Genomic DNA, 27,705 nt, shown 5'->3' with positions numbered 1-27,705 from the left:
TCACATCCTGCTGCTAGAAGACAGTATGTTGAATGCACCAAGAGTAACACAGAGGCTTATATCCTTTGATTCAATTACTATCTAAAACAATCTACTCCAAGGAAACAATTCACCAAAAAATTAAATGTATGATCAGTGAATATCAAGCCATCAATTCTAAACAATGTTCAATAATAGGGCAAGTACTAAGCAACTTACAGCATGTTGATTTGGCAGGATATAACACCTGGTTTACAAAAGGGGTTAGAAAACTAGATTCATTATTGTTATAATTATTTTAAAATACCTATGCATCTAGGCATTTTCCTAGAAAAACACTATTAACAAATGAAACTAGGCTGGGCATGGTGGCTCATGCCTATAATCTCAGTAATTTGTGAGGCTGAGGTGGGCAGATCACTTGAGGTCAGGAGTTCGAGACCAGCCTGGCCAACATAGCAAAACCCAGTCTCTAGTTAAAAAAAAAAAAAAAAAATACAAAAATTAGCTGGGTGTGGTGGTGCATGCCAGTAATCCCAGCTACTTGGGAGGGTGAGGCAGAAGCATTGCTTGAACCCAGGAGGTGAAGGTTGTACTGAGCCAAAATAGTGCTACAGAACTCCCGCCAGGTGACAGAGTGAGACTCCATCTCCAAAAAAAAAAAAAAAAGAAACTAAATGTCATGTTAAGAATCACAGACTTGAAATCCCTGAGCAAGATGGCCGAATAGGAACAGCTCCAGTCTCCAACTCCCCAGCGCCAGCTGGCATAGAAGACCGGTGATTTCGCATTTTCAACTGATGTTCGGGTCTATCTCACTCAGAGTGCCGGACGATCGGTGCTGGTCAGCTGCTGCAGCCCGACGAAATGAGTTGAAGCAGGGCTTTAGGCATCACCACCTGGAAGCCTGGCGGGGAAGGAACCCTTTCCTAGCCAGGGGAACTGAGACAGCGTTCGGAAAATCGGGTAACTCCTACCCCAATATTGCGCTTTTGGGCAAACAGGCACCAGGGAGAGATCATATCCTACACCTGGCCGTGGGAGGGTCCTATCACGCACGGAGCCTCATTGCTAGCACACAGTCTGTGATTCCACTGCAGCAGCATGGTAGGCTGGGGAGGGGCTCGCCATTGCTGAGGCTTTGGTGGCAAACAAAGCTGCTGGAAGTCTAACGGAGCTCTCACAGCAGCTCAAGGAAACCTGCCTGTCTCTGTGACTCCACCTCTGGGGACAGGGCACAGCTACACAACAACAACAACAACAACAACAACAAAGCAGCAGAAACTCTGCAGACGCGAAACGACTTGGTCTCGACAGCTTTGAAGAGAGTAGGATTCCCAACACGGAGGCTGAGATCTGAGAACGGACAGACTGCCGTTTCCAGTGGGTCCCTGACCCTGAGTAGCCTAACTTTGGGAGACATCCCCCACTAGCAGGCCTGATACCCCACACTCACAGGGTGAGAGCACTGAGAGGAAGCTTCCAGCAAGAATCAGACAGGTACACTCGCTGTTCAGAATATTCTATCTTCTGCAGCCCTGCTGCTGATACCCAGGCAAACAGGGGTCTGAGGGACCTCAAGCAATCTCCAACAGACTCTGATGAGCTGAGGTCCTGGACTGTTAGAAGGAAAACTATCAAACAGGAAGGACACCTACACCAAAACCCATCAGTACATCACCATCATCAAAGACCAGAGGCAGATAAACCACAAAGATGGGGAAAGCAGGGCAAAAGCTGGGAAATTAAAAAATAAGAGCCGCATCTCCCGCAAAGCAGGAGCTGGCATTTCATCGCCAGCAACGGATCAAAGCTGGACGGGAAATGACTTCTATCGAGATGAGAGAAGAAGGCTTCAGGTCCATCAAATTTTTAGAGCCAAAGGCCAGAGGAATTCAGCATCTAGCAAAGAAACGGTAAAATTTTGAAAAAAAGTGGAAGAATTGACGGCTAGACTAATTAATGCAGAGAAGGTCATAAACGAATGAAAGAGATGAAACCATGACACGAGAAATACGTGACAAATGCACAAGCTTCAGTAACCCACTGATCAACTGGAAGAAAGAGTATCACATTGATGATCAAAATGAATGAAATGAAGCGAAGAGAAACCAAAGAAAAAGAGAAGAAAAGAAATGAACAAAGCCTGCAAGAAGTAAGGATTATGTAAAAAGACCAAATTCGTCTGATTGGGGTGCCTGAAAGTGAGGGGGAAAATGGAACCAAGTTGGAAACACTTCAGGATATCATCCAGGAGAACTTCCCCAACCTAGTAGGGGGCAGGCCAACATTCAACCAGGAACAGCAGAATTTCACAAAGATACTCCTCAGAAGAGCAACCCAAGACACATAATTGCCAGATCCACCAAAGTTGAAATGAAGGAAAATCTTAAGGGCAGCCAGAGAGAGCATCAAGCTACCCACAAAGGGGCCCATCAGACTCACAGCAGATCTCTCAAGAACCTCCAAGCCAGAAGAGTGGGGGCCACATTCAACATTCTTAAAGAAAAGAATTTTAAAACCCAGAATTTGCTATCCAGCCAAACTAAGTTTTGCTAAGAAGGAGAAATAAAATCCCTTTACAGATAAGCAAATGCTTAGAGATTTTGTCACCAGGCCTGCCTTACAAGACCCTGAAGGAAGCACTACATGGAAAGGAACAACCGGTAAATTGCCATTGCAAAATATTTAAAATGTAAAGACCATCGAGGCTAGAAAAGAAACTGCATCAACTAACGAGCAAAATAAATCCAGTTACATCTAATGGCAGGACTAAGTTCATACACAAATCTTAACCTTAAATGTAAAATGGACTAAATGTCTAAATTGAAAAGACACAGACTGGCAAACGGATAGAGTCAAGACTCCATCAGTCTGCTGGGGATTCAGGAGACCCATCTCACACGCAGAGAAGCATGTATAGGCTCAAAAATAAAGGATGGAGGAAGATTATCAAGCAAATGGAGAAAGAAAAAGTAGGTTGTAATTCTAGTTCTGATAAACAGACTTAAACCATCAAAGATCAAAGAGACAAAGAAGGCCATTGCTACATAAATGGTCAAGGGATCAATTCAACAGGAAGAGTTAACTATCCTAAATATATATGGACCAATACAGGAGCACCCAGATTCATAAAGCAAGTCCTTAGAGACTCTACAAAGACTTAGGACTTACACAATAATAATGGGAGACTTCAACACTCCATCAGTCAACATTAGACAGATCAACGACAGAAAGTTAACAAGGATGTCCAGGAATTGAACTCATCTCTGCAGCAAGCAGACCTAATAGACATCTATAGAACTCCTCCACCTAAATCAACAGAATACATTCTTTCAGCACCACATCAAAAATTTACTCCAAAATTGACCACATAATTGGAAGCAAAGCACCCCAGCAAATGTGTACAAGAACAGAAATTATAACAAACTGTCTCTCAGACCACAATGCAATCAAACTAGAACTCAGGACTAAGAAATCAATCAAAAACCGCTCAACTACATGGAAACTGAACAACCTGCTCCTGAAATGACTATCAGCATGACAACGAAATGAAGGTAGAATAAAGATGTTCTTTTGAAACCAATGAGAACAAAGATAACATACCAGAATCTCTGGGACACATTTAAAGCAGTGTGCAGAGGAAATTTATAGCACTAAATGCCCACAAGAGAGGAAAGAAAAAGATCAAAAATTGACACTCTAACATCGTGAATTAAAAGAACTAGAGAAGCAAGAGCAAACACATTCCAAAGCTAGCAGAAGGCAAGAAATAACCACATCTAGAGAGAACTGGAAGATAGAGACAGCAAACCCTCCAAAAAAATCAATGAATCCAGGAGCTGGTTTTTGAAAGATCAACAAAATTGACAGACCACTAGCAAGATTGAATAAAGAAGAAAAGAGAGAAGAATCAAATCGACTTAATAAAATGATAAAGGGGATGTCAACACCGACCCCACAGACAACTACCATCAGAGAATAGCTTATACACTTTACGCAAATAAATTGGAAAAACTCTAGAAGAAATGGATAATTTCCTGACACTTACACTCTTTCCAAGACTAAACCAGGAAGAAGTTGAATCCCCTGAATAGACCAATACTAGGCTCAGAAATTGAGGCAATAATTAACAGCCTACCAACCAAAAAAGTCCAGGACCAGATGGATTCACAGCTGAATTTCTACCAGAGGTATAAGGAGAGTTGGTACCATTCCTTCTGAAACTATTCCAATCAATAGAAAAGAGGAATCCTCCCTAACTTCTTATGAGCCAACATCATCCCTGATACCAAAGCCTGGCAGAGACACAACAAAAAAGAGAATTTTAGACCAATATCCCTGATGAACATCGATGCAAAAATCCTCACAAAATACTGGCAAAAACCGATTCAACAACACATCAAAAAGCTTATCCACCATGATCAAGGGGTTTCATCCCTGGGAGGCAAGGCTGGTTCAATTTAAATCAATAAACATAATCCAGCATATAAACAGAACCAAAGACAAGAACCACATGATTATCTCTCAATAGATGCAGAAAAGGCTTTGACAAAATTCAACAGCCCTTCATGCTAAAAACGGGCCAATAAATTCGCTGTATTGATGGAACGTAATTTCAAAATAATAAGAGCTATTTATGACAAAACCCACAGCCACATCATACTGAATGGGCAAAACTGGAAAATTCCCTTGAACACTTGGCACAAGACAGGATGCCCTTCACCACCCTATTCAACATAGTGTTGCAAGTTCTCAAGCTAGGCAATTAGGCAAGAGAGAAAGAAATTGTGGGTCTAAAGAAAAGAAGAAGTCAAATTGTCCCTGTTTGCAGATGACATGATTGTATATTTAGAAACCCCATTGTTCCCAGCCCAAAATTTTAAGCTTGATAAGCAATCTCAGCAAAGTCTCAGGATACAAAAATTAATGCAAAAATCACAAGCATTCTTTATACACCCATTAACAGATACAAACACAGAGCCAAATTGTATGGAATGAACTTCCATTCACAATTGCTTCAAAGTGAGAATCATCAAATACCTAGGAACTAACTGGCAGTGGATGTAAAGGACCTCTTCAAGGAGAATCCATGCAAACCACTCAGCGCTCACTGGAAATAAAAGAGGCCAAACAAATGAAGAACATTCATGCCCATGGATAGGAAGAATCAATATCGTGAAAATGGCCATACTGCCTGTTGCAGTAATTTATAGATTCAATGCCATCCCCATCATGCCACTACAATGAGTTTCTTCACAGAACTGGAAAAAACTGCTTTAAAGTTCATATGGAACCAAAAAGAGCCCGTGCATCTCCAAGACAACTGTAAGTCAAAAGAACAAAGCTGGAGGCATCGCCGCCACCTGACTTCTAAATCTATACTTCAAGGCTACAGTAACTAAAACATAGCGGCACGGTACCAAACAGAGATAATATAGACCAATGGAACAGAACAGAGAGTCCTCAGAAAATAATACTCACACATCTACAGCCATCTGATCTTAATAAACCTGAGAAAAATAAGAAAATGGGGAAAGGATTCCCTATTTAATAAATGGTGGAAAATTGGCTAGCCATAAGTGAAAGTTGAAACTGATCCTTTTCCTTACCCTTTATAATGAAAATTAATCCAAGATGGATTAGAGACTTAAATGTTAGGACCCATCACTAAGGCAAAAATCCTAGAGGAAAACCTAGGTAGTACCCACCAGGACATAGGTAAAGATTCCATGTTCAAAAACACTAAAAGCAACGGGCAGCAAAAGCTAAAATTGACAAAATGGATCAATTAAACTAAAAGAGCTTCTGCACAGCAAAGAAACTACCATCAGAGGAACAGGCAACCTACAGAATGGGAGAAAATTTCTTGCAATCTACCGACTTGGACAAAGGGCTTAATATCCTTTAACCTACAAAAGAACTCCGCCAAACAAATTTACAAGAAAAAAAACAAACAACCCATCAAAAGGGCAAAGATATGAACAGACATTTCTAAAAGAGGACATTCATACAGCCACCAGACATATGGTACCAGTTCATCATCACTTAGCCATCAGAGAAAAATCAAAACCACAATGAGATACCATATCTCACCACCAGTTAGAATGCATCATTAAAAAGTCAGGAAACAACAGGTGCCATGGAGAGGATGTGGAGAAATAGGAACACTTTTACACTGTTGGTGGGATTGTAAACTGCTCCACATTATGGAAAAACAGCATGGCGATTCCTCAAGGATCTAGAACGATGCATCATATGACCCAGCTGCACATTACTGGGGATATTCCAAAGGATTATAAATTACAGGTTAAGCGGCAAGCATGCACACGTATGTTTATTGCAGCACTATTCATTAATAGCAGACCTGGAATCAACCCATATCAGTGACAGATTGGATTAAGAAAATGTGTTATTATACACCATGGGAATACTATGCAGCCATAAAAAGGATGAGTTTGCGTCCTTTGTAGGGACATGGATGCAGCTGAAACCATCATTCTAGCAACTATCACAAGAATAGAAACCCATCCTGACAGCCCCTCACTCATAGGTGGGAGTCCTGAACAACGATCACGGACTCAGGAAGGGGAACATCAAATCGGGCCTATCATGGGAGGGGGGAGGGGGAGGGATCAGATTGGAGTTATACCTGATGTAAATGGATGAGTTGATGGGTGCAGTAGACTAATCTGTGGGTAATAAGTATAAGAGTATGTGAATAAACCTGCATGTTATGCACATGTACCCTACAACTTAAAGTATAATAATAATAAATAAATTAAAAAAAAAAAAAAAAATAAAATAAAATAAAATAAAATAAATACCTGCAATAATATTTGCCTTATAAAAAAAAAAAAAAAAAAAGAATGACAGACTTAGGGTTGATTTACTTTTCACCTTTAAAAATGCCTAGTATATCAATGTATGCACAGTTAAAAAGGATTTTAACCTTGGAAAGCAGAAGAGTTTTCTTTCTCTGAGAAAGAAGCACAATGGGTAGAGGAAAGAGGTATACACAGAAAGAGAAGTGGATAATTCTTTAAATGGCATGAATCCTCTTTTCTCTCCTTTACACTTAATGAAATGCTATGAAAAAATTCTAATTTTTTCACTTAGGAAAAACTTCACATATGCAAAAGAATTTTATGTATGACACATTAGGTAAAAAGAAAAATAAACCAAAAAGCAGATTAAGAATTTGAACATTACCAATACCTTACCAATACCATATGCCTCTCTCCAATCATACCCCTTTTCCCTCCTCTCCTGAGGATATCCATGATTACAGATTATGTCATTCTTTTCCTTTGTTAAAGTCTTTTACTACACGTATATGAAGCCCTGAATAATGTATTACATTTCTATTTTTAATTTTTATTTATTTTTTTGAGACAGGGTGTTGCTTCAATGACCAGGTTGAAAGACAGTGGTATGATCACAGCTCCCTGCAGCCTTGACTTAACAGGTTCAATCAATCCTCCCACCTCAGTCTTCTGAGTAGCTGAGACTACAGGTGCATGCCAACACACCTGGATAATTTTTTTTTTTTTTGTAGAGACAGGGCTATTTAAAAAAATTTATATGAATGTCATCAAATTATTATTTGGTGACCTGTGTTTTTCATTAAATGCTATGCTCTTGATATGCATCCATGTTGCTATGTATAACTACAACTTACTTCTCTTATTCTTTTGCTATTACAAACAACTGAGTTTTGAACACTTTTTTTGGACATGTCTTCAAGGTTTAATCTAGGCATAGAATTTCTAGACCATAACGTCATGCCCATTATCTTCAACTTTAAAAGTGAATATCAAATTGTTTTCCAAAATGGTTATACCAATTTACATTCCCACTAGTGGTATGTTAATGCTGTTCTACATCCTTACTAATAATTAGTAGTCTTTACCTTCCTTCGGTTTTTTCCTAGGCACTGCAGTGAAATTAATATTACTGTAATAAACTTTGCTTTCTGCTCAAAAACCTTCAAAAATTCTTTAATGTCTGCTGACTAAATTATAAACCAGCCTTTAAATTCGCTACAATCTTTTCCAACTTAACTTACCAAATTTATATTACATTCCTCTATAAACCTTCTATTTTAATGAAACTGGTTTATACTTCATTACCTCCATACTTTTACTCAAGGCATCCCAGTTTCTTCTTCATCTCTGCATGTTCAAATTCCATTGTCTTTATAGAATGGCTGAATGGATTAAGAAATAAGACTCAATGATCTGTTGCCTACAAGAAACACTTTTCACCTATGAAGACATACATAGACAGAAAATAAAGGGAAGAAAAAAGATATTCCATGCCAAGGGAAACCAAAAAAGAGCAGAAGTAGCTATATTAACATCAGACAAAATAGATTTCAAGACAAGAACTATAAGAAGAAACAAAGAAGGTCACTATATAAAGATAAAGGGGTCAGTTCAGCAAGAGGACATAACAATTTTAAATACATATACACCCAACACTGGAGCACTCAGATAAATAAAGCAAATATTATTAGAGCTAAAGAGAGAGATGGGCCCCAATACAATAATAGCTGGTGATTTCAACACTCCATTTTCAGCACTGGACAGATCTTCTAGAAACAAAATCAGCAAAGAAACACTGGACTTAATCTGCACTATAAACCAAAAGGACCAATAGATATTGACAGAACTTTTCATCCAACAGCTGCAGAACACACATCCTTTTCTTCAACACACAGATAATTCTGAAGGATAGACCCTATGTTAGGTCACAAAACAAGTCCTAAAACATTTTAAAAAATTGAAATAATATCAAGCATCTTTTCTGACCGCAATGAAATAAAACTACAAATCAAGGACAAAAGGAATTTTAGAAACTATACAAATACATGGAAATTAAACAATATCCTCCTGAATGATCAGTGGCTCAACAAAGAAATTACGAAGGAAACTGAAACATTTCTTGAAACAAATGATAATGGAAAAAACACACCAAAAGCTATGGGACACAATAAAGGCAATACTAAGAGGAAAATTTATAGCTATAAGTGCCTACATCAAAAAAGAAGAAAAACTTCAAATAACCTAACAATTAATGTTAAAGAACTAGAAAAGCAAGAGCAAACCAAACACAAAATTTGAAGAAAAGAAATAATAAATATCAGTGCAGAAATAAACGAAACTAAAATAAAATCAATATAAAAGAAATAAATGAAACTGAAATGAAGAATCCAAAAGTTGATTTTTTGAAAAATTAAACAAAATTGAAAAAAATTTAAAAATTAAAACAAAAAACAAAAGAAAAATTAAAATTGACAAACCTTTAACCACATCAAGAAAAAGAGAAGTTCCAAATAAAACAGAGATTGAAAAAAGGGACAGTACAACTAATACTACAGAAATTCAAAGGATCATTAGTGGCTACTATGAGCAACTATATGCCAATAAATTGAAAAATCTAGAGGAAATGGACAAATTCCTAGACACATACAACCTACCAAGATTGAACCATGAAGAAACCCAAAATCTGAACAGACCAATAATAAGATTGAAGCCATAATAAAAAGTCTTCCAATAAGGAAAAGCCCAGGATCCAATGGCTTTACTGCTGAGTTCTACCAAACACTTAAGGAATTAATACCAATCCTACTCAAACTATTTTGAGAAAAGATGAGGAGGGAATACTTCCAAACTCCTTCTATGAGGCCCTGATACCAAAACCAGACAAAGAAACATCAAAAAAAGAAAACTAGAGGCCAATATCTGATGAATATCGATGCAAAAAACCCTGAAAAAAATACTGAATTCAACAACAGATTGAAACAGAATGAAGGGCAAAAACCACGTGATCATTTCAATTGATGCTGAAAAAGCATTTGATAAAATTCAACATCCCTTCATGATAAAAACCGTCAAAAAACTGGGTATAGAAGGAACATACCTCAACATAAAAAAAGCCATACACAATAAACCCACAGCAAGTAATATACTGGATGGGGAAAAACTGAAAGCCTTTCCTCTAAGATCTGGAACAAGACAAAGATGCCCACTTTCACCCTGTTATTCATTGTAGTACAGGAAGTCCTAGCTAGAGCAATCAAACAAGAGAAAGAAATAAAGGGCATCTAAATTGGAAAGGAAGAAGTCAAATTATTCTTGTTTGCAGATGATATCACTTTATATTTGGAAAAATCTAAAGGCTCCACAAAAAAACTATTAGAACTGATAAACTTAGTAAAGTGGCAGGATACAAAATCAACCTTGAAAAATCAGCAGCATTTCTACAGGCCACAGAGAACAATCCGAAAAAAAATCAAAAAATGTAATCCCATTTACAATAGCCATAAATAAAAGTAAATACCTAGGAATTAACCAAACAAGATCTCTATAATGAAATCTATAAAACACCAATGAACAAAACTGAAGAAGAGATGACAAAATGGAAAGATATTCCATGTTCATGGGTTAGAAGAATCAATATTGTTAAAATGTCCATACCACCCAAAGCAATCTACAGATTCAATGTAATCCCTATCAAAATACCAATGACATTCTTCACAGAAATAGAAAAAACAATCCTAAAATATACATGAAACCACAAAAGACACAGAATAGCCAAAGATACCCTAAGCAAAAGAAGAAAACTGAAAGAATCATGTTACCTGACTTCAAATTATACTACAGAGTTATAGTAACCAAATACCAAGGTACTGGCATAAACACACACACACACATAGACCACTGGAACAGAACAGAGAACCCAGAAACAAATCCACACACCTACAGTGAACTCATTTTTGGCAAAGGTGTCAAGAACATACACTGGGGAAAAATGTCTATTCAATAAACGGCACTAGGAAAATTGGATATCCATATGCAGAAAGAATGAAACTAGACACCTATCTCTTCCAAAAACCAAATAAAGCTGGAGTTGCCACATGATCCCACAATCCTGCTGGGTATATACCCAAAAGAAAGGAAATCAGTATACTGAAGAGATATCTGCACTCCCATGTTTATCACAGCACTGTTTATAATAGCCAAGATTTGGAAGCAACCTAAGTGTACATCAACACATGAATAAATAAAGAAAATGTGGTATTTATACATGATGGAGTACTCTTTATCCATAAAAAAATTGTTATTTGCAACAACATGGGTGGAACTGGAGGTCATACGCTAAGTGAAATAAGCCAGGCACAGAAAGGCAAACATCACATGTTTTCACTTACTTGTGAGATCTAAAATTCAGAACAACTGAACCAATGGAGTTACAAAGTAGAAGGATGGTTATTAGAGGCTGGGAAAGGCAGCGAGGGGGTGGGCAGGAGGTGAGGATAGTTAATCTGTACCAAAAAATTAGAAAGAATGAGTAAGACCTAATATGTGATAGCACAACAGGGTGACTATAGTCAATAATTTAATTGTACATTTAAAAATAACTAAAATAGCATAATTGGATTGTTTGTAACACAAAGGATAAATGCTTACAAGATGTGCTTATGTAAGCATTGCATGCCTGTATCAAAATATCTCCTGGAACCCATAAATATATATACCTAGTATGTAGCCACAAAAAATAATTAAAAAAAAAAAAACGCAAAGAAAACCCAAATCCTACTCTAAGTTTCTAATTCAAATGCTATTTTCTCCTCACAAAGCTATCTCTGATCCCCTTTCCTGTGAATTACTATAGCATTTTAACAGTGTATCTTTTCTGGGGCTTACCATTTTTTGCCTGTACAAAAATAATTATCTATTAAGTACATACTGGTGGAAAACATGTTCTGCTAAACATTTTAAATCATAATCTGTAACTTCCCTAATAGTGTAAGAATGGCAGGTAATTTCATCCCAATGTAATACAATTGATAAAACTGTTTGATTTCAAAGTTTGTTCTCTTTCCACTATGTCACACTATCACTTCGGTTTTATATCATACTGCTACTTAATTATTTAAACGTGTTAATATCAAGTTATAGATCCAACTTCTTTCTATAAAGGCCTTGAGGAACCTAATTATGTGCTGAAATATACAAATATCATTCCTTCTATCCAAAAATGATCTCAGGTGGCTTTAAAATTTAAGAAGACACTACAAAGGGGAAAATCATAATGAAAAAGGAAAACCATAATCAATGAAAAAGGAAGAAGTGAATACACTAACCGTAAATGTTAATTAACATGGTTGCTTGGTGATAATGGTTTGGCTCTTCCCCCACCCAAATCTCATCTTGAATTATAATAATCCCCAAGTGTCAAGGTGGAACCAGGTGGAGAGGGCGGTTTCCCCCATACTGTTCTTCGGTTAGTGAGTTCTCATGAGATCTGATGGTTTTATAAGGGGCTTCCCCTCTTTGCTCAGCACTCATTCTCTCTTCTGCCATCCTGTGAAGCGGTGCCTCACACCATGATTGTCAGCCTCCTGAGGCCTCCCTAGCCACACAGAACTTTGAGTCAAACCTCTTTTCTTTATAAATTACCCAATCTCGGGTATTTCTTCACACAGTATGTGAACGGACTAATATAGTAAATTGGTACCACAGAGAGTCAGGGGCTGCTATAAAGATACCTGAAAATGTGGATGTGACTTTGGAACTGGGTAACAGGCAGAGGCTGGAACACTTTGGAAGGTTTAGAAGACAGGAAAATGTGGGAAAATCTGGAACTTCCTAGAGACTTGTTGAATAACAATGAAGTCCAGGCTGAGGTGGTCTCAGATGGAGATGAGGAACTTGTTGGGAACTGGAGTAAAGGTCATTCTTGCTACGCTTTAGCAAAGAAACTGGTGGCTTTTTGCCGCTGCCCTAGAGATCTGTGTAACTTTGAGCTTCAGAGAGGTGATTTAGGGTACCTGGTGAAAGAAATTTCTAAGCAGCAGAGCATTCAAGAGGTGTCAGAACATAAAAGTTCAGAAAATTTGCAGCCTGACAATGCAGTAGAAAAGAAAAATCTATTTTCTGGGTAGAAATTCAAATCCACTGCACAAGTAAGGAGGAGCCAAATGCTCGTCACCAAGACAATGGGGAAAATTTCTCCAGGGCATGTCAGAGACCTTCACAGAAGCCCCTCCCATCACAGGCCTGGAAGCCTAGGAGGGAAAATTGGTTTTCTGGGCTGGGTCCAGGGCCCCTATGCTGTGTGCAGCCTACAGACTTGGTGCCGTGTGTCCCAGCTGCTCCAGCCGTGGCTAAATGGGGACAAGGTACAGCTCAGGCTTTTGCTTCAGAAGGTGCAAGCCCCAAGTCTTGGCAGCTTCTGCATGATGTTGGTCCTGTGGGTGCACAGAAGAACTGAGGTTTGGGAACCGCTGCCTAGATTTAAAAGGATGTATGGAAACTCCTGGATGTCCAGGTAGAGGTGTGCTACAGGGGCAGAGCCCTCACGGAGAACCTCTGCTAGGGCAGTGTGGAAGGGAAATGTGGGGTCAGAGCCCCCACACAGAGTCCCTACTGGGGCACTGCCTAGCAGAGCTATGAGAAGAGGGCCACTGTCCTCCAGACCCCAGAATGGTAGATCCATCGATGGTTTGCACTGGAAAAACTGCAGGCACTCGATGCCATCCGTGAAAGCAGTCAGTTAGTGGGGGTTGTACCCTGCAAAGCCACAGGGACAGAGCTACCCAACGCCGTGGGAGCCTATCTCTTGCATCAGCAAGACCTGGGTGTGAGATGTGGAGTCAAAGGAGATCATTTTAGAACTTTAAGATTTAATGACTGCCCTATTGGATTCCAGACTTGCATGGGGCCTGTAGCCCATTTTGGCCAGTTTCTCCAATTTGGAATGGGCGTATTTACCCAATGCCCGTACTCCCACTATATCTAGGAAATAACTAACTTACTTTTGACTTTACAGGCTCAGAGGCAGAAGGGACTTGCCTTGTCTCAGATGAAACTTTAGAGTTGGACTTTTGGGTTAATCCTGGAATGGGTTAAGACTTTGGAAGACTTTTGGGAAGGCATGATTGTGTTTTGAAATGTGAGGACATGAGACTTGGGAGGGGCCTGGGGCAGAATGATATGGTTGGCTGGGCCCATGTGTCAAAGACGGGACCAGGTGGGAGATAACTGAATTATGGGGATGGTTTCCCCCATACTGTTCTTGTGATAGTGAGTGAATACTCATGAGATCTAATGGTCTATAAGGGGCTTCCCCCTTCACTTGGCACTCATTCTCTCTCCTACCACCCTGTGAAGAGGTGCTTTCCACCATGATTGTAAGTTTCCTCAGGCCTCCCCAGCCAAGTGAACTGTGAGTCAATTAAACCTCTTTCCTTTATAAATTACCCAGTCTTGGCTATTTCTTCATAGCAGCATGAGAATGGACTAACATGCTTGGATTGCACATAAAATTTGGAAGTCGAGGAAAGATAAGAAAACATTAAATTTAATTCAGTGCCAGAAAGAACCTCATGAATACATCAGGGTAGGCAAGGATTTCCCACTACTAAGTTGAGAATAGATTTTCCATAAGAAATAGTGTTATTTATAAACAAATCTTACTGCTGCTTTAGAGTAAAAAGTTCTTAAAGCTTCTCCTGTATACCATATAACACAAACATTAATAGATGGTGTTAATTTGCTATATGACTGAATTTACCAGTCTTTGCAGTAAACAAAGAGATAACATCCATTGAAGAGAGGAAAAGATGGAAAACAGATGGGAACCAGATTCCGAATTTGGAATGGCTATTGTAGGAATTTGTCAAAGTTAGAAAGAGATCAATCAAAGGACCATTAAGAAGAAATGAGACTATGGCAAAAGTTACATAGCACTGATTTTCAGATAACATTAGCAGTGTTTTAAAAAATACTTTTTAAACACCTGGTGGCCGGAGAATTAAAATAGGCAAGGTAGACAATATTGTGAGAGCCAATGCTACATACTGGCAAGAAAAGAATCACAGAAAAATTAAGGAAGTAAGGGTAAAGTGTTCATGGGGACATTACTGAAATTACTACAAGTTTCAAGCTGGGAGAATTGATGGATTGGAGGTCAATATGGGGTAAAGAACAGGTTCATAGTTAAGACGAAGTAAGAGACTAGTGGTTATGGTGAGAAAAATAAATGCAGACGTAGAGGTCTGAGAGGTAACACACTTTCTCTGTATGATGGAATTTAAGATGTGGCAGTGAGGATCTTGGAGTACGTCTCACCTCTTCCTGGTCCCATATAACCAGGACCAGGGTATGAGGAGAGAAAGCATTTTTTTCTCCTTCAGATAATATATTTTGGGTAACACTGGCATGTAGCAGAGGCTGGCAACTTTTTCTGTAAAGGGTCCAACAACAAACATCTTAGACTTTATGGGTTTTATACAGTCTCTGTCACATATTTTTTTTTGTTGTTGTTGGAGTCTTGCTCTGTTATTCAGGCTAGGGCGCAGCGGTGTGATCATGGCTCACTGCAATCTCCACCTCCTGGGTTCAAATGATTCTCCTGCCTCAGCCTTCCAAGTAGCTGGGACTACAGGCGCCCACCACAACACTTGATTATTTTTTTTTATTTTTAGTACAGACAGGGTTTCACCACGTTGGCCAGGCTGGTCTCGAACTCCTGACCTCAAGTGATCTGCCTGCCTCAGTCTCCCAAAAGTGCTGGGATTACAGGCATGAGCCACAGCACCCAGCCATATTCTCTCTTTTCTAATTTTTAAAATTATTTAATTTTGAAACACAGTCTTGCTCTGTCACTCAGGCTGGAGTCCAGAGGCACGATCTTGGCTCACTGCAACCCCACCTCCTGGGTTCAAGCAATTCTCATGTCTCAGCCTACCAAGTAGCTGAGATTATAGGCATGTGCCACCATGCCTGGTTAATTTTTGTATTTTTAGTGGAGATGAGGTTTTGCTGTGTTGGCCAGGTTGGTCTTGAACTCCTGGTCTCAAGTGATCTGTCTGCTTCAGCCTCCCAAGCTGCTGGGATTACAGGTATGAGCCACTGTGCCAGGCTCTTTTCTCTTTTTAAAATACTATTTTGAAAATATGAATGCCATTCTTAGCTTACAGTCCTTGTAATAACAGACCACTGACCAGATTTGATTCATGGGCTATAGCTTACTCTGTTGTATAGGATAAAATTCTAACTTCTTAGTTTCACAGAAAAGACATTTCTGACATAAATCCAATCTATTTCTCCAGTCATGTCATCCCAGACTTGCTTAACCGTAAACTTTTTAGTTGCAGAATTTTTCAGTTTCCTAAATATTTAGTCTAGGGCCTTTTATATTTCAGGACGTCTGTTCTTGCAGCTCCCTTAGACCCAAAGTCTTTCTCTATTTCTCAGCTTATACAGTTCCTCACTATCCATACTCCACCCCAAATGTCACTTTTTATATAACCATCACAATTCACCCAAGGAGTGATCAATTACCTTCACTATTCAAAACCTCTTTTTTATTGTTCATATCTCCCTTAAAGTCTTCATTTGTGCTGAATGATGATCCTTTTACAGGTCTACCTCTCCATATCCCCACAACTCTGAGTATCTAAGGGAAGAAAGGTCTTATCCATCTTCACGTTTCCACTCACTCCTATGAGTGCCTAACAGTACATGGCTTATGGCACATGCTCAGCAAATAGTCATCAACGAATGAACTAGTTCATATAGTATAAGTATACTTCATACTTTCTAATATAAATATTTGAGTGATAATTACTAAGATCATATCCTAAACTACTACTTTACACAATAATTTGATTCTACTGCTTACTTGTTTAAAAAATAAAAATTACATTTCAATTTACTGTGATTTTAAGAGAATTTTCTACTTTACATGCCTGGTTGTGTTCATGAGCTGTACAATTATCTGTTCCATTATATTCTGTAAGCTGTTCTCTTCGTTTTTCTCTAATAAGAATTTTATGAACATCATCTTCCAGTCTATTGAAGAATCCTCCATCATGTGATAAAGTCTGAGAAGAACTCAATTCCTGTCAAAAATGAATTATGATTTACTATCATTCAACATGCATTGTTATGCATTTAATACACCTAGTCAACCACTAGAAGGGATACGCATTTGGTACACCTAGTCAAGCACTAGAAGGATTAAAAAAAAAGAAAGAAAAATGACAGCTAAGAGACAATCAACCACTTGGTCCTTCTCCATCTCCAGAAGATAAAACAGTAGAGACACATTTGGAAATTTCCTTTCGTCGTATTTTTTGGACTTAGATATTGCTTTTTAAATTTCTGTTATTTATATACTGAACAACTCACCCATTTAATGTGTACAAGACAGTGGTTTTTTAATATATTCAGAGTTGTACAACCATCACCCCAATCAACTGTATGACAATTCCATCACCCCAAAAAGAAACTGTACCCATTAGCAGTCACTCCCCATTTCCTCCTAATACCTGCTGCCTGCCCCAGGCAACACTAATCTATTTACTGTCTCTATAGATTCGCCTATTATGGACATTTTGTATATATGGAATAACCCAATATGTGAACCTTTGACTGGCTTCTCTGACTTAGCAAAATATTTTCAAGATTCATTCATATTATGGCTTGTAGCAGCACTTCATTCCTTTTTATTGCCAAATATGTCATCCTACATTTTATTTCTCCATTCACTGGTTGATAGACATTCAGGTTGTTGCTACTTTTTGGTTATTATGAATTATGCTGCTATAATATTCATGCACAAGATTTTGCATGGACATATTTTCAATTCTCTTGGGTATATACCTAAGAGTAGAACTGCTGGTGACTCTATGTTTAACCTTTTGAGATATCACTAGATAATTTTCCAAAGCAGTCCATCATTTTACAATCCCATCAGCAGTCTAGCGGGTTGCAATTTATCCGCATTCTTATCAACACTTGTTCTGCCTTTTTCATGATAGCCACTGGGTGTGAAGTGCTGTCTCACTGGGGTTTTCAGTTGCATTTCCCTGACAGCGAATGGTGCTGAACATCCCTTTTGTGTGCTTATTGGAGATTTGTATATCTTTTTGGAGAAATGTCTTCTTAGATCCTTTGCCCATTTTTAACTGGGTTACTTGTTTTTTTGAGTTGTAACAGTTCTTTATATATTCTACATGTCTATATCTTATTGAATATGATCTGCAATCATTTACTCTCATTTCGTGGGTTGTCTTGGCATATTCTTGATGGTATTCTTTGTATCACAGAAGTTTTTAAAGTTGATCAAATCCAATTTTATCCAAGAAACCACTGCCTAACTCAAAAATTTACTTCTATATTTTCTTCTAAAAGTTTTATAGATTTAGCTCATGTGTTTAGTTCTGTGATCCATTTTGAGTTAATTTTTGTACACGGTGTGAGGAAAGGGTCGAAATTCACTCTTCTGCATGACGATATCTAGCATCATGCGTTGAGAAGACTATTCTTTTGCCCTTTTAACTGTGTTGGGACTGTTGTCCAAAATCAATAGTTTGTTTCTGAACTCCTAATCTTATTCTACCAATCTGTAAATGTCTATTCTTATGCCAGTACCACACTGTCTTGATTATCATAGCTTTATGTTGCTCAATCTTTTACATTGCTTTTTTTTTTTTTTGAGACGGATTTTCACTCTTGTTGCCCGGGCTGGAGAGCAATGGCATGATCTTGGCTCACTGCAACCTCTACCTCCTTGGGTTCAAGCAATTCTCCCACCTCAGCCTCCTGAGTAGCTGGTATCACAGGCATGTACGTCCAGCTAATTTGTATTTTTAGTAGAGACAGGGTTTCACCATGTTGGCCAGGCTGGTCTCGAACTCCTGACCTCAGGTGATCTGCCCGCCTTGGCCTCCCAAAGTGCTGGGATTACAGGCATGAGTCACTATGCCCAGCCTTACATTGCATTTTAAAATAATTTTTATATAAATTCTACATGCCAATAGAAGATTTGTAAAAGATAAGATTTTTTATCACTGTCTATCCAATTATATAATAGAAATTTTACATTCTCCAAGAGAAGGAGCATTTCCTCTTCGACATCCTGTTATGAAGACAGAGATTGAAGAAAATATTCCTTTCACTTATTGGTTTCACCTATGTCCCACATTCTCTCTCCCGATCTCGGCTCACTACAACCTTCACCACTCAAGGTTCAAGCGATTCTTGTGCCTCAGCCTCCCAAGTAGCTGGGATTACAGGCACATGCCACCACTCCTGGCTACTTTTTTTTTTCCAGTAGAGATGGGGTTTCACCCCGTTGGCCAGTGGGTCTCAAATTCCCGACCTCAGATGATCCACCCACCTCAGCCTCCCAAAGTGCTGGGATTACAGGTGTAAGCCACCATGCCTGACCCCACATTCTTGAGCTACTGTTATTCACAATTTCACAATTTTCCCCTTCTCAATTGTATTTGTGGGCAAATGACCCCAAGGTTCAATAATTGTTCATACTTGTCACTTCATATTATCTTAGAAAGTAAAGTGTTTGAAAAAAAATTTATTTGTATATCAGTGCTTACTATATGAATGACATTAAAAATGATTGTACAACACTTTATATTTTGCAAAGTACTTAAACAAACATTACCTTATTTGAATTTCATAAACATCATGAGAAGTTGATAGAGCAAGTATTATTTCCCCACCAAGTAATTATGGCCTTAAGAATGCATGTGCAATTGCTAAGGGATACAGGTATAACTCTAAGATTACTGCTTCATAAAATAGTTCCAGTATATTCTTGTAATATTCTATTTTACAGCAATAAATACAGAAATGCTAAAAACACTGCTGAGCTTCTGTGGAAGGAATAACATACTGCTACCAACTAATCAGCCTCTGGATTTCATATCACTAGAGATTATAATTCTAGCCAATGTCCCTGTTTGTTGATAGTTGCTCCTATTACCATCATGCCTATCACAAAGGGTATTCTGTCTCTTAAGTATTTTTGAGTGAGGCACGAAGTTTCTTTCTGATCTAGAGATGGGATTTTTTTCAAAAGATTTATTGATTAAAAAACTACAGGGGGGAGAAAAGCAAAAATAAATCAACTACTACATCCCACACATATCAGAAAAAAAGATAAAAATACGGCAAATGTAAGAATATGAAATATTTAACTTAATAAGTCTAGTCAATTCAATTTCAATTTAATTCAAATTCTGCACACCTATTTGGTACCAAGCATACAATGAACAAGACACTACGGTGCTTATATAAGTATAGACATACAGATCAATGGAATGGAATTGAGGATCTAGATATGAGCCTTCATATCTATGATCAAATTTACTTTTTAAAAAGGTGTCAAGGTATTTTATTAAGGATATAAGAGTGTTGTGCTGGGAGAAGTGTCTATGCATATGCCAAAAGGTAAATTTGGACTTTCTTCACAATTCACAAAAATTAACTCAAAATATGGATCACAGACTTGAAAGGAAGAACTAAAACCATAAAGCCTCTAGAATAAATCATCATGGCTTGTGTTAGGCAAAGATTTATTTAATGAACACAAAAGGCACAATCCATAAAGTGACAAACTAGACTTGATAACAATTTAAAATTTTTGTGCTTCAAAACACACAATTAAAAAACCAAAAAGACATCCCCAAAATATGTACGTCTATTATGTATCAATAAAAAATTAAAAAGAAAAGGCAAGGCACAGCCTGGAAGAAAGTATTTGCAAATCATGTATCTAACAGCGGATTTGTTTCCAGACACATAAGGAAATCATACAAATCAATAAGAAAACACACAAAAATGAACAAAAAATTTGAATAGATATTTCAAGAAGATATAAGAATGGCTGATAAGCATATGAAAAGATGTCTGAAATCACCAGTTATTAGGAACATGCAAATTAAAACTACAATGAAATACATTACATACCCACTAGAACGGCTATAATCAAAACAAGAGATAATACCAAATGTTGACAAGGATCCACAGGAACTAGAACTCTCATATATTGCTGGGGGGAGTGGAAAATGGTAGTCCTTTTGAAAAACAATTTGACAGACTCTTCAAAAGTCAGACATAAATTCACCATACAACCCAGCCATTTCACTCCTAAGTAACCACCTAAGAGAAATTAAAACATATCCACACACAGACATATGTCAAATGTTCACAGCAAGCCTATAACCGGTGAATAAACAACATTTATACAATGAAATACTATTCAGTGGTATACTGCTGCTGCATGCTACAACATGGATATACCTCAGAAACATTATGCTAAGTGAAAGAAGCCAAACACAAAGACTACACATTCTATGAGTCCATTATAGGTTACAAGAAACTGCAAATCTCTAGAGACAGAAAGTAGATCAGTGGTTGCCAGGGGCTGAAGGTGGGAGTAGGGATTGACTACAAATGGTTATGAGGGAACTTTCTGAGATTATGGATACGTTCCAAAACTAGACTGTGTTTATGGCTGCACAACTATGAGCAAATTACATACTTGCAATGGGTGAATTTTATAGTACTTAAATTATAACTCAATACAGCTGTTAAAAAAAACACCCTTGATCCCACACCATTCTACTTAAAAACTAGAATATTACCTATAGACCTTCTGGCCCATCCATATACTCTTCCCTTAGTCTCATCTTCGTGCCTCCAGGAGGAACCATTACCTCAACTTAGTGTTGATCATTTCCATGTTTCTGTTGTTTTACAGATGCACCACTAAATAATAAAATTTCATTCTGTTTGGTTTCTTCACTTCTTATTATGAAAATTTTCACCCATATATTCTACACTTAGATTTAAGGATTTTCTATATTTGAACCTCCTTTTTGCGCCTAGGTACTTTATACTAAAGTACAGTTATTATGATAGTTCATCTCGAAATTCTTTCACATGCAGCTATAAAACAATTGTCCAATTTAACCATATTATCATTATCATACCTAACAAAAATCATATTTGTTAACATCACCTTATTCCTACTTATTATTATTATTATTTTGTAGACAGTTTTGCTCTAGGCACGTGCCATCACACCTGGCTAATTTTTCTATTTTTAGTAGAGACGGGGTTTCACCACGTTGGCCAGGCTGGCCTCTGACCTCCTGGCGTCAAGTGGTCCACCTACCTCGGCCTCCCGAAGTGCTGGGGAACTGCGCCTGGTCTATACCTACTTTACATTTAAATTTCAATTGTATAAAAGTCTTTTATTGCTAATCTAATAAAAGCCTACACATATTGCATTTGATATCTCTTTTTTTTTTCTGAGACGGAGTCTCGCTCTGTCACCCAGGCTGGAGTGCAGTGGCGTGATCCACTGCAAGCTCCGCCTCCCGGGTTCACGCCATTCTCCTGCCTCAGCCTCCCGAGTAGCTGGGACTACAGATGCCTGCCACCACGCCCAGCTAATTTTTTTTTTTTTTTTTTTTTTTTTTAGTAGCGACGGGGTTTCACTGTGTTAGCCAGAATGGTCTTGATCTCTTGACTTCGTGATCCACCCACCTCGGCCTCCCAAAGTGCCGGGATTACAGGTGCTACCCACCATGCACGGCCTGCATTTGATATCTCTTAAATCTTCCTCAATCTAGAGAACCTCATCCACACCCAAACTTTTCTTCTCCACAACAGTTTCTTGTTGAAGAGACCAGGTCAGTTGTCCTACAAAGTTATCTATCTTCTAAATTTGCCTGATTGTTCCCTTTAGGTATCACTTAACTTGCACTTCTAACTCCTACATCTCCTGTAAAATGGAAGTCAGATCTTAAGGTTTGATTTACATATAGATTAAACATTTTTAGCAGGAATACTTAGTTCTGCTGAATGTTAAGTTTTATAAAATTGGTATCACTCTGATGCATTCCTCTGAGACTGGTTCTTCACTCAACATTCTCTTTTGGATTCATCCATGTTGTTACCTGGACTTAAATATTCATTTGCTTTCACTACTACGTAATCCATTGTGTGATTATACTAAAATTTATCCATTCTACTGAAGATAAACATTTGAATTTTTTTGAATTTGTTTCCTGAGTAGTATGGAGGTCATGATGCTGGGCCATTGCACACATAAATATTTCTGTACATGGTTCCTAGGAAATACATGCAATCTTCTCTAAGGCATGTGTACCTACAAGTGAACTGCTACATCATAATCTGTATCAGAGGTGAACATACTACAGCCCAAAATGCTGCCTCTTTTTCACAAATGAAGTTTTATTGGAACACAGCCATGCATGCTCCTTCATTTAAGTATTGTCTATAGCTGTTTTTATACTACAGTGGCAGAACTAAGTAGTTGTGGCAGAGACTGGATGTACCTCAAAGCCTAAAATATTTGCTACCTAGTCCTTCACAGAAAAAAAAAACTGCTGACTCCTGGGCCATAATGAATATTTGACTTTATATGAACACCAAACTCATGCAAAATATTTGTACTAATTTGCATTCCCACCAATATAAACTGATCCAAAACTCGACTGATCTATAATCTCTGAATCTTTTTGTCTGTACACTTTGTAATTTCTGCCTGCCTGTTGAGTGGAAAAAAACCAGTATCTCAGTGTGATCATAACTGCATTTCTCTGGTTAGCAGCAAAATCGAATATTTTGTATGTTTTTGCTATTCATATTTCCTATTTTGTGAAATGCATAATGTCACTTCTCTATTTTTTATATTTTTATGAGACAGTAATCATTTGATTGGAGTTCTTTATCTGAATACTAATGCTTTATCAGTTCTGTTTTGAAAATAGCTTTTTCCCATTTGTGCCTTGTCTTTTTATATCCATTCTGGTATGTTGTGGAAAATAAGTTATTCATTTTGAGTGACATCTACTTTATCAACCTTTTGTTTTATGGTTAGTGTTTTTGCTAAGTATTCCCCTAACCCTATGCCACAAATATATTTTACTGTATTTTATAGTTCTAAAAGTTATAAAACTTGCCTTTCATATATGCATTCAATTTATATAGAACTGATTTTAATGTGTGATAGAAGGCAGAGCTCCAATTCGGATTTTTTTCTAATATGGCTAAGAAAGAGTCCCTTGCTTTTTCATATATAAGACATTACGATGTTAGAATATTTAACACAGTGTAGTATCAGCACAGGAATAAACTCACCAGCAGAACAAAATAGCTCAAAAACACATGCATATATGGAATACTGATAAATGACAGAGTGACATTATGTATGATTCTTCTTTAGGAGTTCTTAGCTACTTTTTGGCAATTGCTTTTCCATATTAGTAACTTGTTGTTTTTTTTTTCTTTTTGACACTCCTGCCTCAACCTCCCGAGTAGCTGGGATTACAGGTGCCTGCCACCAGGCCCAGGTAATTTTTTTTTAATATTTTCAGTAGAGACAGGGTTTCACTGTGTTAGCCAGGATGGTCTTGATCTCCTGACCTTGTGATCCACCTGCCTCGGCCTCCCAAAGTGCTGGGATTACAGGCGTGAGCCACTGCGCCCCGCCAACTTGTTGAGTTCTTAAAACTCCAGGATTTTCACTGCAACTGCAAAGACTCTATAGATCAATTTGAGAAAAACTGTCACTTTCATTACAATACTTTCATATTTCCAAGGGCTCCAAAGTCACCTTCTCAAGGACTAGCCTCTCAGCTTTACAGTTTTAAGATACCTTAATATACAGTAACATGCAAACTTCAAAACAGTCCATGTATATATGCTATTTCTCTTTTACCACTCTTGAGTGCTTTTAACTTATTTCAAGAGGGTATCTAAATAATGATGTTCTGGCCAGGTATAATAGCTCACACCTATAATCCCAGCACTGTGGAAAGCAGGAGAGTTGCTTAAGTCTAGGAGTTCAAGATCAGCCTGGGCAACACAGCAAGACCCCATCTCTACGAAAAGTAGAAAATATTAGCTGGGTATGGTAGTGTGCACCAGTAGTCCTAGCTACTCAGGAGGATGAGGCAGGAGGATCACTTGAGCTCAGGAGATTGAGGCTGCAGTGAGCTTTGATCACACCACTGCCCTCCAGCCTGAGTGACAGAGCAAGACCCTGTCTCAAAAGAAAATGGTATTCTTCCAGTCAGAATGGCTATTATTAAAAATAAAAAAATAACAGATGCTGATGAGGTTGTGGAGAAAAGGCTTTTACGCTTTTGGTGGGAGTGTAAATTATTTCAAAGACCTAGAGGCAGAAATATGATTCAACCCAGCAATCCCATTACTGGGTAGATACCCAAAGGAATATAAATCATTCTGTTATAAAGATACATGCATGCATATGTTCACTGTAGCACTATTCACAATAGCAAAGACATGAGATCAACCCAAATGCCCATCAATGATAGACTAGATAAAGAAAATGTGGTACATATATGCCATGGAATACTGTGCAGCCATGCACAAGGATGGAGCTGGAAGCCATTATCCTCAGAAACTAATTCAGGAACAGAAAACCAAATACTGTTGTGTTCTCACTTATAAGTGGGAACTGAATGGATGAGAACATATAAACACAAGGTAGGGGGGAACAAAACACACTAGGGCCTGTGGAAGAGCGGGGGATGGGGGAAGGGAGAACATCAGGAAACACAGCTAATGGATGCTGGGCTTAATACTTAGGTGATGGGATGATCTGTGCAGCAAATTGCCATGGCACACATTTACCTATGCAATGAACCTGCAAATCTTGCACATGTACCCCTGAACTTAAAATAAAAGTTGGAAATTAAAAAAAAAAAGAAAGAACACGGTGTTCTTCAATGAGCTATTACATTAAGTATGACATTATATACAAGTTAAGTTTACTTTTTCTCACCCCTAAGATGAACCTGATGGACTCAAATTTTGAACTTGACTTGAAATAATTATTATTAAACTCTTGTTACGCAAATAATACTATGCTTTGCATGGGCTACTCTCATGGAATTCACAGTGTACTGAGAGAGACAACTAGTACATGAAATAGTAACAGACCCAATAATTAAGCACTCTTCTGTACATCAGGGATGACAAGAATCTGTAAAATATGCACCAACTTCTTCTTTTGTAAATGGCAATATAATTAACTGATAATTGTACTTTTTCTTGCTGAGCAACAACAGTATCAGAATTCTTAACACAAAGCTCCATAAAAGCCCTAACAATATACTTCAACTGGCAGACAAAATGAAACCTACTATGTGCCTGTTATAAATATCATTAAAGGCCAGGCGCGGTGGCTCAAGCCTGTAATCCCAGCACTTTGGGAGGCCGAGACGGGCGGATCACGAGGTCAGGAGATCGAGACCATCCTGGCTAACACAGTGAAACCCCGTCTCTACTAAAAAATACAAAAAACTAGCCGGGTGAGGTGGTGGGCGCCTGTAGTCCCAGCTACTCGGGAGGCTAAGGCAGGAGAATGGCGTAAACCCGGGAGGCGGAGCTTGCAGTGAGCTGAGATCCGGCCACGGCACTCCAGCCTGGGCGACAGAGTGAGGCTCCGTCTCAAATAAATAAATAAATAAATAAATATCATTAAAATGTACAGGAGAGACAGACCAAAAGAGTCTAGGGAAGGTTCGGTGAGAAGGCAGAACATTTATTCATCAACAACATTCATTTACATTACCTACTATATGCCAGAAATGAGGACTACTGGGGACAAAGTTAACAAAAATAGGCAGTAAGGAAAAGGACTCTCTATTCGATAAAATGTGCAAGGATCGCTGGCTAACCAAATGCAGAAGATTGAACTGGACCCCTACCTATCACCATATACAAAGATTAACTCGAGATGGATTCAAGACTTAAATGTAAGACCTAAAACTACAAGAATCCTAAAATAAAATCTAGGAAATACCAATGTGGACACTGGCCTCGCGAAAGAGTTTATGAACAACTCCTCAAAAGCAACTGCAGGTCAGGCACGGTGGCTCATGCCTGTAGTCCCAGCACTTTGGGAGGTCAAGGTAGGCGGATCACTGGAGCCCCGGAGTTTGAGACCAGCCTGGACAACATGGCGAAACCCTGTCTCTACCAAATACAAGTGGCTGGGGTGGTAGCTGTGCTGTAGTCCCAGCTACTCAGGAGACTGTGGTGGGAGGATTGCTTGAGCCTCAGAGGCAGAGGTTGCAGTATGCCGAGACTGTGCCGTTGCACTCCAGCCTGGGTGACAGAGCAAGGCCATATCTGCAAAAAAAAAAAAAAGGTAGCGGTGGCTCAAGCCTGTAATCCCAGCACTTTGGGAGGCGGGGGCAGGAGGCCGGATCCAGGTCAGGAGGTCCGAGACATCCTGGCCCCTAACAGAGGTGAAACCCCGTCTCTACTAAAATACAAAAAATAGCGAGTTGTGATGTTGGGCCTGTAGTCCCAGCTTCTCGAGGCTGAGGCAGGAGAATAAGCGTGAACCAGGAAGCCAGACTTGTGAAGTGAGCTGAGATCCGGCCACTGCACTCAGCCTGAAGTGAAATGAGACTCCGTCTCACAAAAAAAGCCAATAGTAACAAAAACAAAAACTGACAAATGGGACCTAGTTAAATAAAAGAAAGCTTCTGCACATAAAAGAAACTATCCACAGAGTAAACAGACAAGCCAATAATTCTTTTTTTTTTTTTTTTTTGGGGAATGATCTGGCTTTATTGCCGGGCTGGAGTGCAGTGGCGGATCTCAAGCTCCTGCAAGCTCGCCTCCGGGTTCACGCCATTCTCCTGCCTCAGCCTCCGGTAACTGAGACCACAATGTATGTGCTGTAAGTGAGAGGCTGCTAATGATAGCCAGAATGGTCTCGATCTCGTGATCACCGATCTCGGCTCTAAAGTATGAGACCAGGCAATGCCTCCCGGCCTCTTTGAAGTCTTAACTCTGCGCTCTAATATTGGAGTTGGATTTTTTTTTTTTTTGA

The 27,705-nt window shown here is 38.6% G+C and overlaps 1 protein-coding gene across 3 annotated transcripts in view; it reads right to left on the bottom strand.

The window, feature by feature from the left end:
- Nucleotides 1-27,705, bottom strand: part of GKAP1 (G kinase anchoring protein 1) — an 87,908-nt gene that overhangs the window by 19,307 nt on the left and 40,896 nt on the right. For 2 of the 3 annotated variants that reach the window (XM_021927592.2, XM_021927593.2), the window contains exon 8: nucleotides 16,742-16,894. The exons of the other annotated variant lie outside the window; for it this stretch is intronic. In XM_021927592.2, the coding sequence (XP_021783284.2) occupies nucleotides 16,742-16,894 (153 nt within the window). The remainder of the gene's footprint in view (nucleotides 1-16,741; nucleotides 16,895-27,705) is intronic. 3 annotated transcript variants of the gene reach the window in all.

Source organism: Papio anubis, chromosome 13, assembly GCF_008728515.1.
Source record: "Papio anubis isolate 15944 chromosome 13, Panubis1.0, whole genome shotgun sequence".
Taxonomy (NCBI): domain Eukaryota; kingdom Metazoa; phylum Chordata; class Mammalia; order Primates; family Cercopithecidae; genus Papio; species Papio anubis.
Note: the sequence above shows the minus strand (reverse complement) of the source record. Positions and strands in the feature narration are given on the sequence as shown.